This window comes from Lolium perenne, chromosome 1, assembly GCF_019359855.2.
Source record: "Lolium perenne isolate Kyuss_39 chromosome 1, Kyuss_2.0, whole genome shotgun sequence".
Classification (NCBI taxonomy): domain Eukaryota; kingdom Viridiplantae; phylum Streptophyta; class Magnoliopsida; order Poales; family Poaceae; genus Lolium; species Lolium perenne.
In genome coordinates this window covers 44,772,098-44,788,283 of record NC_067244.2, presented here as the reverse complement: position 1 = coordinate 44,788,283, position 16,186 = coordinate 44,772,098, and the positions used below count along the sequence as shown (strand labels likewise).

The following is a 16,186-nucleotide window of genomic DNA, read 5'->3' as shown; positions in this document are numbered from 1 at the left end:
CCTTTTGTTTTAGTGCTATAATGGAAACTCTAAATCTAAGAGACATCATCCTCTTGGGTAGAAAATGCCACGAAAAGAAAAACTCGCACCCCAAGCCGGGCAACATTAATGACCAACTAGACATGGCCTAATCAGCTGCTCCACGTCGAATGGCGCTCAGTTTAATCAATCAACAACCGAGTGAAGTGACGTTAACCGAAGTTTTCCCTCGTGGCGAACAATAATGATCGGGCGTTGCGTGCACATGACACACAGATGGAAGTAGTTATCAGGTTTTGTTTCTCCAGAGAGAAAAAACGAAACCGAGAAGAAAAAAGGAGGATGGATGCAGACGAAAAGCGCCGGAAAGCAACACGCCTCCCTTCCCAATCTCGTAGTTTAATGGCTGCCGCCCCGCTACTGTCGCGCCGCCGCCCTAGCCTAATGGCGTAGCTAAACTACTCTACCCTCGCTCGCAGTCGCAAGCTGATTAAGCCTCTCCAGCGGCGAACAGAAAGATTTGTCTTTCTTTGCAGGAGAAAGGCAGGATTTTGTCGCCGTCGTCTTCGTCGGTGGCAGCGGTGGTTCGTCTCTTCTCTTCTGTTTTTCCCCTTCCGTTCGTTTTCTGGTCTGGTGGGAGAGAGTGAGAGGGATCGAGCGAAAGAATCGGTGGTGTGCTCGGCCGAGGTTGGGTTGCTCCGTCTCTTGGTTTGTTGGGGCTTGGTTCGATCTGGCGCCGGGTTCCCGGCGATGGGGTTCGGTCGATCTCGCCAGTGAGGCGGGGGTGGGCGTTCCTGCCTTCGGCACCTCTCCTCCGCGATTTGGTCGCCAATTGGATTCGATTTGGTTATTAGCCAGCTGCGAAATGTTTGGTTCATATAGTATTTCATGCGTTCTTCTCTTTTGCGTGTGTTAATCAGGTTTCTTGATTTGTTCTCCACATTGGTGAGATAGTTTTGTTCGATTTCTTTGTGGCATGGTATTGATTAGACGAGCTGAATCAGCCGGCTCTTGCTGCTGTCCTTGGGCGCTTCATTGCCTACACTGCTCTAGTACCAGTGAATCCTCTTGAGGACCGCAGTGAACTCGTTCGTATGATTGCCGCCCTAGGCGCCAACATTTGGTTTATGGCTATAAATTGATGCTAGACTTATTTGTTTCTCTGCAGGACAGGCAGTACAGCACTGATTCTTAATTTGAGACCACTTCTCTGCTGCAGCAAACAGGATATAAATGGTCACAGTGAGCTGAGGGTTGAGTATGTGTACCAACTGGTCTCAACTCTGAACACAGCTTCATAGGCTGCTTGATTGATACTTCTGTATCAGAGGTATTCATTTCTTCGTGCAGTCGTTAAATGTTTCTCTTCATAATTACATATTGTTAAGGGGGCAAGGTATGATGGTCTTGTTAATGGTGATGTAGTTCACCGGTTGCATCTTTGTTTCCTGAGCTGGATGCAGGCATGTATAAGAACCAGCTCCAGGAGCTTGCACAGAGGAGCTGCTTCAACTTGCCATCCTATGCGTGCATACGAGAGGGGCCGGATCATGCACCCCGGTTTAAGGCCACAGTTCATTTCAATGGGGAAGCATTTGAGAGCCCGACATTCTGTTCCACCTTGCGGCTGGCGGAGCATGCGGCAGCTGAGGTAGCACTCAATGAGTTGTCCAAGAGGGGGCCTTCATCATCACTTGCTGCTAAAGTTCTGGTCAGTTTTGTTGATGGACCTAGGATTTTCTTCTCATATACACTGTACTATGCAAATTATTATGTCATCTGCATGGGAACATATTTTTGTTTCCACTATCCACATGGTGAAATCAGGAGATATGCTTGACTACAACTACGAAGAATGCTCACCTTGGATTTCTGTAGCTTCTATCTCGTAATAGGAATTTAGGATATTTTAATCTTTCATAGACAATCTTTTGTTGATAAATTGTTGTACATAAACCATGTTTTTTTGCGAAAACGCAAAAGCCTTGCGTTTCGATGCATTGATAGATAAAGAAGGGTTTATGTACAAGTCCGAGGACGGATACAACACGCCGTACAACTCGACCCAAGAAAAGGAAAAAAAGACTAAACTAGGGGAGTAACTGGCGCACACCCCAGGCTCCCGCGTTTGCCCATTGCCGCGCCTCGGCCACGATGTCGTTGAATAAGGATATCACCGAAGGCCGTAAGCATGATAATCGACGAAGTGCCTTTACGCAGTTGGCGAGGGACGGTCCGCACCACCAGCGACCACCACTCCGCGAAGTCGCCCTCGGCCGTGGGAAGGCCTGAGGTGGATTGGATCCACGACAGGACCTCAAACCAAACCGTCCTGGAGAAGGAGCATCCTGTGAGAAGGTGCCTCATGGTCTCAACCGACTGGTCGCTGGTTAGAACTCATAAGTATTACAAAGAAAATGTGTCAGTCAGGATAAGTTTGGAATCTCGTTCTCCTCTTTAGGGTACTGAAAGTTGAAATAACAACATCTCCCTGTTGTGGGCTGGCTTAACATGGACGAAGATAAATATTGTTGTAGCTAAACTTTCAAATACTTAATATGCAACTGGATGGCATTATTATGCATCCCTCCTTATCTTTATCTGTCTGCAAAAGGTGCTTGTTTAATCTTATGCTTCATTTGACAACTTGCTTAATCTACTGTCATGACTTTCACTTTCCATTTACAATGTGTACAACTCTTAGTAGTTATTATGCCGATGGGTATTACGAAATGCACTTAGATATGTATAACAAGCCAGCCATTCCTCGAGTCAAAGAACAATAAATTTCATGTGCACTGTGGATCTATCTTCCGTGTCAGAGTATATTAAAAGTTCACTGTTCTTGACAATTCCCGCTGCAATAAGTCAAAGCATAGTTATACTATTGATGATGGATTGGTTGGGAAGGTTCAGTTACTTATTATATCTGATGTTGACTTGCCAGTTGTCCCATTTTCTTGCCTGCTATCGCAGTGAAAACAAATCCAAGCGCATGAGATGTTTGCGGTTTTCTCCCATATACATGTCAACCATTTTAGTTGATGTCATCTAGATTTCAGCATATTTGGACTGGATGTTGTATCATCACTTTGCTTATAAGTGTTTAATTTGCTATGTGTTCTGATTATACTACAAAGGTGATGAGCACATGTTTGGCAACACGACCTTTAGGAATGTCCTCAAAGTTGAGGGGCTAATGGTGTTCTCCTACACAGGATGAAACTGGGATCTACAAGAACCTGCTGCAAGAAACTGCTCATCGGGCCGGTTTAAAACTGCCTATGTACACTACTATTAGATCCGGACCAGGGCATACACCAATGTTCACTTGTACAGTGGAGTTAGCAGGAAGGATCTTCACGGGCAATCCTGGCAAGACTAAGAAACAAGCTCAAAAAAATGCTGCTATGGCTGCCTGGTCTGAATTAAAGGAATGTAAGTATTTTCTCTCCTTCTGGTCTTACTATATGATTTCATCATATCTGTTAGTTGATGCATCTGGTCTTGTTAACTCCAGAGTTTGTTCCAATATTTCTATCGATTTTATCGTGCTATCATTTTAGTTTCACTCAGCTTGTTCCCTTACCATCCATATTTATTGTGTAACAGTGCCTCGAGTAGGTGAGGTAGCATCTTCATCTTCTCCATCCGATCATGACAATGAGGAGCAGGAACAGGTCACAGTTGCCCGCACTCTTGAAAGTTTGAACCAGAAAAATGAAGGCAAGGCACCACATCAAAAGGAAAAGCAGCAACGCAATAACCGCCCGCAACCTCGGAGATCTTATCCTAAACCAAGTGCGTCATTTTACGGGTCACGCTTACAAAATCAGACATACCCAAATGTTGCACAAGAGCAAGCAATGTACCATATGTGGCACCAGGTGCAACCAACACAGCAGAAGCCCCATTTTCGGATGGTTCCAACTATGGGCAACACAAGGTTTCCACCGCCACCAACTATACTCTCCATGTACCCTCCACCTAGAGGACAGTTCGCCGTGCCAGCCAGCCAAGATGCTTTGGCTCTAATTCCATGTTTTCCTGAAGCTGCTCCTGCCCTTCCACGGTACTTCTCGCCTTACCCTGCCTCATACGTACCAACAAGTCCACTGCCAGCTGCAGTTAACATGATGCATGGGAGAAGGCAAGGGTGTGCTGAAACGGTTGAGCTTCCTGATGCACCAGTTTTCGCCAGATACACTGCTCCAGATTACTCTAGTGCTCTGGAAAATGTTTGTCCAAGTGAGGTTCAACAATGGCCTAAAAATGGGAAAGAGGCATATACCGAGAGCAGTGCTGCCACCGAGGAAAAGAATAAAGCTCCCCAGACTTCTTCAAGCTCCACAACGCATCACCCATCACAAAAGTTGGAACCAAATGAAGATAGAGAGTCGAAAAAGGCAGCAGAACAACCACTTCTTGGTCCATATGTTGTACAAAGACCTGTCCAGCGACAGAGTTATCCTAGTCCCGTGCAGCACAGCGAGCCTATCCATAGAAATAATCTTCCGTTCAGGACGGCAACATCACCTGGCCCATGGTCTTCGGACATGCAGACTCCACCAAGATTTGGTACTGCGACTCTTGCGAATTCAGCCAGTTTCTTATACCAGCAGCGGCCTCCATGGCTGGCGGCCCCAGTTACAGTTCGAACTTCTATCCCTGTGTGTTCAGCTAGACCAAACGCAGCGGTGAACTCTAGCCCGGGAGCAGCAACTCGAGTCCGACCTACTGTCCAGATGCTCTCTAGAAATAACTCTGAGGCCCAGAGGAACACGAGAGACATGAGTGATGCTTCGACAGCAAGTTCAGAACTTAGTAAGCTCCATATCTGAGCCGTGAGCAATGATCGCTTGTGCGGTAGGTTCAGAACTACGGTGAGGCTTTAGTTAGGGCTCAGACTTTGCAGTATATCAGTTTTGGTTACCGTTTTTCACCTTGTGGTATTAAGTTAGATAGAATGAGCTTTACAAAGAGTTGGAGAGGGTTCATGCTCGCGATCACGAGGCCTGTTGTATTTCATGTATACTGCTTTCTTGTCAAGAAAAATGAATGAGAACAATAATATGGCGAACTCAAGTTTCCTTGTGAGTACGGCTGCAAGGAAAGTGTGAGGCTGATGAGACGCTCAAGACTGATTCAATATTTAGATCAACCCGAGATCGATTTGAAAATAAATGAGCTAGCTGAGCCTATGTTGTAGTTCGGTTAAAAAGTGAGCCCAGTTGGAGCCAAGGCTAGTTGGCTTGATTTTGACTCGATATAGCTCGGACTAGTATAGATAGATTGTTATCTTTGATTCATAGAATGAAAATCATGATAGCTACCCTTTTTTGTTCTTCGGAATGAAAATTTTCGTTACCTTTAAATAGCTGCAGAGATTTTCAGCGTTACCACACGTAATTGCCACAACTTTGTGTTAGATGGAATACCTGTGGTTTCCTTCTACTAATTCCCAAACAAGTCTTGGGTAGGTTTCAACCAAGTTTTGCTAGCTTCTAACCTGCAGCCTTCCTGTGCTAACACATGAGCAAACCCTGTTGGCTGTACCCCGTGCCCGTGCCCATTTAACCTTGTAGTCAACCTGCTCCTGCAGCTCCCTCTTAATTTCTTCAACCGAAGGACCATGATGCATCGAGACATGTCCTTCGTCAATTGCCACTACCGGTGGCAAACGGGGCGGGATGCGGGATGCAATTTTGTTCTAGGTCTTCTTTAATTCTGCTGAAATCCAGTACCACCTTTTGCCCATAATTCTTGGGGACTTATGCAGGCGCAGCTTGCAACCCTAATTGCCACAGTTTCAGCAATCACTCCGTGATCAGCGACAAGTTTTTTCACCATTTTTATTCAGCTCGAAAATCGCTTGAGATGGTTACAAGCCGAACCAAGACTGTCCAAGCTGAAACTCAGGCTCTATCACTTCACCCCTTGTAATGGATGGCTTCTAGTGCCGATGCGCCCTGTTCAAATTGTTGACACCTGATGCTCCATCTCTCATTTTTTCGTCTTGGCCAACAAATCATTGTCTCAGCCTGGAGTCAAATACTAGAACTATATGAAATATTTTGGTACGTATTGCAGACCATGGAAGCAGATGGGAATGGGTCGACAAGAAAGCATTAACTATCAATGGCATGTAACTTACGATAGATCACCAAAAGCTTTAACCAGTTCAACAATCTGGTTGACCCATGAACACTGTCACGGTACACTGTTTAAACAGTTTAACGGGTAAACAACTTAACCATGTCACTGGAATCTAGTACTATTAAAGATAGGAATCCAGACTTCACCAATTTTCTTTTAACTTGATTCAGACTTGAGAGCAACTTCTACTTGATTTTGAGACACTATAGCTAATAAGTCCAAACACACAGGATGAGATGATGGGGCACGTCTGGGGGCTTCCCTTTGTTGTCAACAACCAGGAACACTAGATCACCGTCGCCTTCTCCTTCCCTGTGACAAATGAACGAACAGCAACAGCAGGTGAGTCCACTGGAATAATGACAGCACTCAATGACAGATGGAAGAACAAGGTAGCATCTAATCACTTACCGAGGCTGCACTGCCATCCCGGCGCCCTCTCTTGGAAGAGCTCTGGATGGGAGACTCAAATGCTGGACTACTTGCCGCAGGACGCTTTGAGGATGTCATGTTCTGCAAGTCACACAAAAAGTGGATGATTAGCAAAAAATGCATGACAATGGCTCATCTTGATGAAATGTGATTATTCCAGTGATATTCAGGGGAGTTAGGGCAAGAAGCTGATAGGAGAGCAATAACCAACCTTCTTTTCTTTCCTGGCCTGTCTATCACGCTCATCACACTCTTGGTTCTCCTTCTCCACCAGACGAATGAGAGTGTCACATCTTCTAGACAACTCTTGGGTGGTTCTGGACTTCACAAACCAATCGAAACGGAACAAGGGAGACATGCGGAAGGCCGACTTCAGTTCTTCCCAGTTTCCATAGCCAAGTTTGTGCACCATGCATAACTGTACAGCACGAAAAGCTCATTAATTATGTCAACCATTTCAGTTATTTGGTAAGAGTTGTGGCACCGGCATTTACCAGGAATCTGTCACATTCTTCATTGTACAACTTCCCTTTGTTCTGGCCATACTGAATTTTCAACTCCAACCATGGGTTCTTATAGCGGTCCATCTTTTTCGCAATGGCTTTCATAATCTCATCCTTCCGAGAGATCTTTGATTCTCCTTTCTCAATGTTCTTAATAATTCGGTCATAATCTGGTACAAGAAAGAAGACATCATATGGATTAGACAAAATGGACCGCACATGCCATAATTTGTGAGCTCATCAAGTAAGGAAACCCTTAAGAACAAATAACTAATATACAGAGAGAACGAGGAGAAAAAAAAAATAGGCGGAACGAGAAAATGGGAAGGAACATGGTCTGAGCATATACCATTCAATTCTGTGTATCTTTCTTTGAAAACTTCGGCATACCGCTGAACTTCCTCCTCTGTTTTCCCTTCCATTTCAGAGAATATACTCTTTATGTCGTCACGACCATATTTCTCACAAGCTCGAATGAATGTGTTGAAGTCCCTCCTTGTCCATGTTGAAAAGCCCTAAAATTTACTCCGCGTGAGAAAAGAAATAAGAAAGGGAAACCAGGTTCAAATTAAGATTTTATTATATCCAAACCTCTTCCAGCAGCTGCTCCTTCTCCTCTTGCTCCTCCTCGGTCAGTGGTTCCAGTTGATCTAAATGGCAAGACATGCAATCATCAGCATAACCAGATAATTGTTGCAGTGCAACTACAAATGTAAGACTTGGCCATACCTTCATCATCCCCATCACCATCACCAATTGTATCCTTTTTCTGATTTGTTTGCTGAATTATTTTGAAGGTAAACATTAGACCAAGGTGGGACGTATTTTATTTATTTTCAAAAATACAAGTCACGATTCTCTTGAATATGGATGAGTGCTGGCGTACTGGATATGCATACAGCAGTTCCACAGATCAGGCTTAGGTAATACACACCCATAATCAAATTCTTTAGCACTACAATATCTACTTGACCATGAAAGGTCATAATGAAAATAACACAAACCATAATTATGCGGTGTAGCTTGGGGATGCTTCTCAAGTAAGTAAAAGTAAGTAAATTAAGACTTATGAGACAGAAGACGGGAGTCTGAGCAGGCACTCCAGTGTAGGTGAAACAAAAAAGTACAGCTCTAGTTGAGAAATTACCACTAGGTATTTGACTTCCTTTTCATATAATTCATTGAGCCTCTGAGTGTTGAAGAACTGGAAATCATGCCTGACATATAGAAAATCAATACCAGATGAGAACACCCCATTAAGCACCAAGACCAAGAATCTAAAAATTAGGCTTTATTAAGTGACAAATGAGTAACTGAAAAGACATACAAGTTTGGCATTCGGGGAATTCTTGGTTCCCTAGGTTTTGCTGGTGCACCTTGGCGAAGTGCTTGCTTGAAATATTCAGACTCCGAGTAGCTACATAAATAAATTAACTAAAATTAGCATCATTAAATTAAATAATTAAAATTTACTATAACCTCAAGATATCGAACATACTTTCGCTTTCTTTCTCTTCTAGGAGGTTCTATCCAGTTATCGCTGACTAGCTTTTTAAAATCAGGCTTGTCCTCCTCCTTCAGAAAAAAGTAAGTTTGATTAACACAGGTTTTAAGGCTAAATATGATCAAATATTTCAATACTAACAAGTGGATGACTAGTTGAACTGAACTTCAGATATGCAATAAACAATGAACATGACACTGATTAATTACCTTGTCATCATCAAAATCATAAAGTTCCGCAGCTGCATAAAAACATAACATGCATCAGCTGAGCTAAATACAATGCACTGCATAAAATGCCAAAGCCACGGGAGATTATCTGGAAAAACACTATTTTGTGCAAACACATTCAACCATAACCTTAACAGATATATGAAACTCTAAAAAGAAGCTGGCAAGCAGCAACGTGGCCAGATATATACTGAAACGGAAGTATGGAGTATTTTAGTAGTTGAGTTTCAACTTTCAGTGATTTTTTTCAACTGGCTGAATATCATCCCACTCTACATATATTAACAATCTTTTTTTATATAAAAGAATAACAATCTTTAGGGTTACTACAACCAACAAGGCAGAAACTTAAAAATTGCAGAGGAAAGGATGGAGGGTCATACTGTCGTCCATTTTAAATTTAATGGCATCTTCTGTGAATTTCTTCATTTTTGCATCAAGCTGTGCTGTCGCTTCTTCTCCTCTAGCGATAATGCGGTCAATATCTTCATCTGTTATTGTACTATCCTTGGAACTGAATACCATTTCAGCACCAAATCTCACCATTTGCAACAACTCATCCTTATTGACAGCTGATAAAGTACACAACAGCAAAAACATATTAATACTTGTTCCAGTTAAACATAATTTTTTTATTTACATTACATGCAGTGGGAAGGGAAAAAAGACACTGATTGTTGTTTTTATTGTTGTACATGCAGTGAGAAGGAAAAAGAACAAACCTTTCTGTTCTGCCAATCGGCCTTGCTGTATGACCAAAGCATCCAAGGCAAGCTTCTTATATGCTCTCTCAATTACTTTTTCCTCAATGGTATACTGCAATGCAGTAATTTCTGTAAGATATAAAAATAAAAAAATGCTGCTACCCTTCCAATTTTTAAACATAAATTAAGAACCTCAGTGCAGAAACGGAAGACTTGAACTTCTTTCTTTTGACCAATTCTATGTGCACGGTCTTGAGCTTGCAAATCCACTTGAGGATTCCTGAGAAACCGAAGAACTTAAGCCAAAACTCCACGGTTACAACAAAAAATATTTATTTGAGAAGACTATACCAGTCACTATCATAAAGAACCACAATGTCAGCTGTTGCAAGATTGATCCCAAGACCACCTGCCCTAGTTGAAAGCAAGAAGATGAACTTTTCACTCCCTGGCTTGTTGAAAGCTTCAATGGAAGCATCACGATCATCGCCACCAGTATTACCATCAATCCGGCAATACTGATACCCTCTGTACATGAGATAATCTTCCAAGATGTCCAAAAGACGGGTCATCTGCAGGATATACAATTGTGTTCAAATACTCAAATGGAAGGAAAATAAGGTATAATGTATATGCCACAGAACTCTTTGTACTCCCTCCGTTTTTATTTACTTCGTGTTCTGAGTTTGGTCAAAGACAAACTTTATCAAGTTTGACCAAAAATATAGGGAAAAGTATCAATAACCATAATACCAAATACATACAATATGAAAATATAGCTTGTGGCGATTCTAGTACTATAGATTTTACATTGTGGATGTTAATATTTTTTTCTTAAATATTTAGTCAAACTTTATAAAAATTGAGGTTGACTTAACCCAGAATGCAAATTAATAGTGAACGCAGGGAGTAGAATCTGAGCATGGACACCAAACCACCTCACAAGCAGAATGTCCTTGGTACCATGTCTTGATCACAACCGGATGCTTTCTGAAGCAGCCAGGTTAGGTGCAGGAGTAACAGAAAAAGAAATAGTACCTGGGAGAATATTAGTACTCTAGAGTCACGGGCCTTTAGCTTGGGAAGCAATTTATCTAACAGAACCATTTTTCCTGTAGAAAGCATCAAGGGTGTGAGCTATTTGTGCAATTCTAGTAAGTTTGAGAAATTTATTACAAATACCAGAGCATACAAAAAATACCTGCATTCTCAATTAGATGGTCCCCAGTTGTGTAAGGTGGGCCAGGCTCAGCGCCTTGGAATAAATATGGATGATTGCAGCACTTGCGCAGTTGCATGGCTATGTTAAGAAGGCGCTTGCGCTCACCACCAGCATTAATAACCTCCAGATCCTTTTGAAGTAAAGCACGATAATACTGTTTTTGCATCTCAGACATTCCAACTTTAAGTATAGTCTCCTTCTTTGGAGGTAAACCTTTCTCAACATCAGATTTAAGCCTTCGAAGGAGAAAGGGACGCAAAACCTTGAAAATGACACAGCAAATGAATTATGTAAGGAAAAAAACTAACATGTGCTACCTATTGAGCATTAATACTTCTCGCAACAAAAAACTGAGAATATAAATTTGTAAATATTGTATCTGTTACCTTATGAAGCTGCTGAACAACCTCATGTTGATCATTTTCCCCTGAGATCTGGAACCATTCATCAAAAGTCTCCGCGGAGCTAAATATTTCTGGTAACAAGAAGTTGAGAAGAGACCAAAGCTCATGAAGATTATTCTGCAGCATAGTCAAGAAATTAGTGATGGTAAAGTTTCCTTGAACATAGCACAAAGATTGTGATAAGACTTTATGCTGATATACCTGCAGTGGAGTTCCCGTAATGAGCAGGCGGTAATTGGTGCTGAAAAGCCTCATTGTCTTAGAAAGAAGGGAGTTCTCATTTTTTATTCGATGAGCTTCATCAATAATAATATAGCGCCAGCTAAAACGCCTCAATGCAGTTTTTTCTTTTATTGCCATTTCAAAACTAGTAACACAGACATCAAACTTCCCTGGAGCTAACAAATTTTCCCGTATATGATTCTGGCCAAATAGAACAAGTATATTAGTAAGATTCCAAAAGAAGTTCATAAGAATAACTGAGATAACTTTGGACTTGCCCTTTCTTCTGGGTTTCCTAAGAACTTGACAGCACGCAGAACAGGGCAAAAACGTGCGATTTCCTTCATCCAGTTGCCAAGAGTAGACTTTGGTGCAACAACCATGTGAGGACCAGTTATTCCTCTGAACTCATGCAGATATCCAAGCAGTGAGATAGTTTGGAGAGTTTTCCCAAGACCCTAAATGAGAAGGTGTGGCATGACAAATATGAGCACACGAAGGTGAATCAAGTATAACCATATTAGCTTTATACACAAAAAATAGTGAAGAGTAGGCACAAAAGGCAGGGTGAGAAAAAAGACATACCATTTCATCAGCCAATATCCCATTGATGCCATTCTCATACAAACGTATGAGCCAGTTAAGTCCAGCTAGTTGGTAATCTCTCATCTTCCCATTTATGCCTGCCAAGTGAGGAAATGAGAATGCTAGCATTTAGTAGTTAACATACAAATAAGAAACGTTTATGGCGAAACCATACACAGGGCATTTATTGAGACGGTTGCATAGGAAGACAGAAATTAGCGATACTGAAACGTGAACACAAGCACTGGGTTCTAACCAAAAACTAAATAGCAAAACGACAATGTCAATTGCACATGACCACTAGTGTTCAGTACAAACAAACAAATGAAACATCACATGAGCTAAACCAACACAGTTATCTACAATAGCTTGGGCTGAATCAGACAATTGAACCTGAGTAAATCCCAGGCACCCATGTCCATGTCCAAGTAATATTTTATGTTATATAAAGCAAATTGTGAATCGGAATCCGAAGTCAAGTCGGATAGTCAGACCAGTGCATTGAGCAGATATGAGTCCATGCTGAACATAAGGACCAAATATGCCCTTCTTTGAAAATGGGCCAACTACGTTCAGCATAGACTCGCTTAGGAAATTGCTACGAGGCGTGAACAAAACAAGAGTGAGGGCCGCAGTTTTGGTTGTTGAATCCACTTTGCATGGTGCAGATGTGACCAACTTACCATATTGCCCATCTAACTAGACTGTCGAAGGACCTACATATAGAGTGAAATTATTTGATGGCTCCTTTATAAAATGTCAGTCTTTTTCGTAATTTATTTGAGCAGTGAATTCACGATTCTGTTCCAACATGAATATCCAAATTTAGTGACAGTGGCCAGGCCCTATATATTATCATCACTACTGCTGCCTCTTCTCAATACTGCCACCAAGATTTTTTAAAAAAAAAAAAAGAAGTTGAGATGTTACATCTCTTTGCTACCAGTAGGATACATTCTGAAGTTGGAGTCATAGCTTCAATAGGAGTGGTACACATGAATGTACCAAGACCATGTGATACCCAGATATAACTCACTTTATTCTCTTGTAGCAGCTTATGTTCGAAAAAGAAGTATATACGAAACCCAAAACTAACTGGCTATAACTCCACAAACCATCCAGATGAACCAGATCTCAATTTACACAAACAAACAAACAAATAACTGAATAAGAATGTCTACCAATTCATCACTTGTAGTGAGAATAAAACAGGAAAATCGTTCTGTGGCATTTTGTCATGGAACAACTGAACCTTCCACGGTGCAACAAACAGTGAACTTAACATCACCGGTATATAAACTGGTAAATGAGAAAAAAGATTCAATAAAACCATCAAGAAAACACTCACATGATGGTTGTATAAGCAAGCGTGTTCCTCCTGCACTAGCAAGTGCATCTTCCTCCTTGAGGTATTCTTCATCTTCCTCCTCCTCTGTCACCTTTGATTCATGACGACCCCTATAAGTTCTAACCACATTAGCAAAACAGAGAAGGCAGACGCTAGACGACAAATTACATGGTGCATTAAGTAAACAAATAACTGGATAATGTAGTTAATAGCAACAATGCAAATTATGACAAACGAGTCGAAAATACCATGCAAAATAGTTTCCCTCAGTTAAAGCTATGCATGCCACTTGAAGTCAGGTACCCTTAGTACACAAAGAATACTAAATTGCTAGTAGCTACATGTGATCAACGGAACTCAGATAGGTTTAGCACGATAATTCAGCCAATAATGAATTATAAGTATTTTGTTTAAGTTCATGATAAGATATCCTGCCTCATTTTAACAGCCCATCCATTTGAAGTAAATCAAATATGCAGCTCCACTGTTTCCAAAAATAGGAACAGAAAACAGTTTCCTGACTAAATTATGGTTATATGAATGCTCTTGTGAAATACTGTGGCCCGTCAAGACTACGTGAAAGAAAAGGGGCATGCACCACTGTGACTTCTCATAAATGGATGACACCGTGTAGTTGTACATGTAATAAAAAGATGTACTAAGTAGTACTGTAACATAAGATTACAAATCCAATTCTTCAATAGATGCTTATGCTAATACAGTAACACCAAAATATGCTAAAAATGCATGCTGCTGAAGGGCTGATGTACTACTGGATATTAGGCCTTTCTAGCTGGAGTTTCCTATTGCGTCTGAAATACCAAACCCTAAACCTTGAAAATAGGAGCTTTCATCGGACGAAAGAAAAAAAAAAGGAATATTCACCTTCCGCGAGACTTTTTCTCCGCAGATTGGCTCCCTTTGGCAAAATGAGCAAATATTTCAGTCTGCTGCAGGAGGTATTTGAGACGCCCCTTCCCCTTCTTGTTCTGCTCAAACGAGAGAAGACAACAAGCATAAATCATTTGCAAAGTGAGACATTCATGTTGACAGGTTTATCTTAAGGGGAGGAGGACAACAGAATGGGAACATACCATGTCAGCATCGATGGTGGCGTTTTGGCTGTCAAGTATCTCCTGGATCTTCTGCTTCTTGAGCTTCTGCATCTGCCTGAGCTTGGCGCGCTCCCGCTTGCCAACCTCTGCGTTTCCGGCGGCGTCCTCAGACTGCGATAGAAGATGACAAGCAAGTCAGTGTTGATTAACAGCAACGCAGAAATCAGCTGCTGCTTCGGCAACTTCAAACTACGGTGGTTGCCTTGAGAAACTAGGTAGATACCAAAGATGCACCGTATAGCTTCAAAGTTTTGCTGAGATGAAGTCTATACGAGAACCATAGAAAAACAATGATATACGGAAGATAAACTAAGCTACCCACAAACTCCGAACTACCAGTCGAGGCACATTTTCCCAGAGGACCACAACCCATGCATCAGACAACCGCTAACTTCCTAAAACCTAACCCTAGATCGCCTGTAAAATGCACATGAAGAACGTAGACGACTAGATCACTCGTAAAACGCCCATAAGAGCGTATAGCAACCATGTTGGTTTGCTTCAAGGCAACTATAACCACAGATAGATAAAATCGGTACAAAAGCGAAACGCACCTCGTCGGCGTCTTCCTCGCCGCCCTCCTCCGGGGCGGCGGCCTCGTCGTCCTCGGTAGACTCGGCCTCGCCCGCGCCGTCGCCGGCGTCGTCGTCGTCGTCGGCGCCGGCGCCCGTGGTGGCAGCCACGATCTCCTCCTCGTCCACCTCTTCCTCCTCCTCGTCCTCCTCACCGTCCTCCGCCGCCTGCTCGCCCTCCGGCTCCTGCTCTTCCTCGGATCCGTCCGACTCCTGCTCCTCCTCCTCCGGCTGCTCGTCGCCGACGGAGGTGGAGACCTCCTCGTCGTCGTCCTCGTACTCCGCCGGCTTCCCCATGGAGGAGGGAGGGGGGGCTAGGGTTTCGCGAGATCTGGCGGCTAGGGAAGGGAGTAGTCGAGTAGAGGGGGGAGAGATGGATCGGGTGCGGGGATTGGAATTGGGAGAGGGGATTTATGGTGGGAAGGGTTTGTGCGCGAGCGGGTGTATGAAAAAGAGATGAAACGCAAGGGGAAAGAAACTGCGGGGAGTGGCGGACTGCCGGGGTACTTTTGCGGGCTCGTCCCTGGAGAATCTTGTATTTCTTCCCGCCAATGGGATGCTCGGGGGTTTGCGTGGGCCTTCGGTTGGCGCTTTTTGGGCCGTTGGCCCAATATCCCATGATAGTGGCCACCGTCCCTATAATCACGGCGGGAACTTGATACGATGAAAGCATACGACCGCGTCGAATGGGACTATTTGAAAGCCATCATGATCAAACTTGGTTTTGCTAATGCATGGATAGATACTATTATGGGCATGATATCATCAGTATCGCTCTATGTCCTCTTCAATGGGACAAAGCTGGAGGAGTTTAAGCCTACTCAAGGGATCAGATAAGGAGATCCTATTTCACCCTACCTTTTTTTGATTGCAGCATAGGGCCTTTCGTGCCTCCTAAACCATAGAAGTCGGTCATCGAACCAAAGCGGAATCCAAGTGGCTCCACCGGCACCGCCGGTGAACCACCTTCTTTTTGCAGATGACAGACTGTTGTTTTTCAAAGCTAATGGTGAGGGTGCAACAGAAATTTCCGAGTCTCTAAACTTGTATGGCTTCAGGACAGAAGATCAACCGCGGGAAATCTTCTATATATTTTAGCAAGGGTTGTCCTCACGGAGAAATAAGTGTGATCAAGGAAATTCTAGATGTCCCAAATGAATCCCTCACTGAGAAGTATTTGGGTATGCCCACAGATGTAGGTAAGTCAAAA

The 16,186-nt window shown here is 42.8% G+C and overlaps 2 protein-coding genes across 9 annotated transcripts; one reads left to right on the top strand and one right to left on the bottom strand.

Moving 5' to 3' along the window:
- The first annotated feature begins 275 nt into the window (after positions 1-275).
- Positions 276-5,064, top strand: LOC127348304 (double-stranded RNA-binding protein 2). 8 transcript variants are annotated; one of them, XM_051374404.2, is made up of 5 exons: positions 276-563; positions 1,153-1,309; positions 1,405-1,690; positions 3,198-3,417; positions 3,592-5,064. In XM_051374404.2, exons 3-5 carry the CDS (start codon positions 1,445-1,447, stop codon positions 4,818-4,820), a joined length of 1,695 nt encoding a protein of 564 aa, XP_051230364.1. In that variant the 5' UTR covers positions 276-563; positions 1,153-1,309; positions 1,405-1,444; the 3' UTR covers positions 4,821-5,064. The 8 variants fall into 8 exon arrangements, with proteins under 8 accessions (XP_051230364.1, XP_051230340.1, XP_051230360.1 ...); XM_051374380.2 differs by having other exon boundaries at positions 1,148-1,309; XM_051374400.2 differs by having other exon boundaries at positions 277-560; positions 1,443-1,690.
- A 1,043-nt stretch (positions 5,065-6,107) lies between these two features.
- On the bottom strand, positions 6,108-15,367 carry LOC127348293 (probable chromatin-remodeling complex ATPase chain). The gene is made up of 25 exons (XM_051374368.2): positions 14,959-15,367; positions 14,384-14,515; positions 14,175-14,278; positions 13,290-13,399; positions 11,942-12,039; positions 11,635-11,814; positions 11,336-11,557; positions 11,117-11,251; positions 10,710-10,992; positions 10,547-10,620; positions 9,860-10,080; positions 9,701-9,788; positions 9,527-9,620; positions 9,188-9,376; positions 8,784-8,815; positions 8,569-8,645; positions 8,398-8,487; positions 8,218-8,287; positions 7,800-7,851; positions 7,662-7,720; positions 7,420-7,585; positions 7,062-7,240; positions 6,779-6,985; positions 6,547-6,648; positions 6,108-6,447 (listed from the first exon to the last, which is right to left on the bottom strand). The coding sequence occupies exons 1-25, from the start codon at positions 15,271-15,273 to the stop codon at positions 6,427-6,429; spliced, it is 3,300 nt and encodes a 1,099-aa protein (XP_051230328.1). The 5' UTR covers positions 15,274-15,367; the 3' UTR covers positions 6,108-6,426.
- Positions 15,368-16,186: the final 819 nt, after the last annotated feature.

Bases quoted from the DNA above. Each gene is read 5' to 3' on its own strand.
- LOC127348304 (XM_051374404.2), top strand. From the start codon at position 1,445: ATGTATAAGAACCAGCTCCAGGAGCTTGCACAGAGGAGCTGCTTCAAC. The intron at 1,691-3,197 runs GTCAGTTTTGTT...TCTCCTACACAG, and splicing joins CACTTGCTGCTAAAGTTCTG to GATGAAACTGGGATCTACAA. The intron at 3,418-3,591 runs GTAAGTATTTTC...ATTGTGTAACAG, and splicing joins CTGGTCTGAATTAAAGGAAT to TGCCTCGAGTAGGTGAGGTA.
- LOC127348293 (XM_051374368.2), bottom strand. From the start codon at position 15,273: ATGGGGAAGCCGGCGGAGTACGAGGACGACGACGAGGAGGTCTCCACC. The intron at 9,621-9,700 runs GTTCTTAATTTA...ACTGCATTGCAG, and splicing joins TCTTCCGTTTCTGCACTGAG to TATACCATTGAGGAAAAAGT. The intron at 8,816-9,187 runs GTATGACCCTCC...GTTTTTATGCAG, and splicing joins TAAATTTAAAATGGACGACA to CTGCGGAACTTTATGATTTT.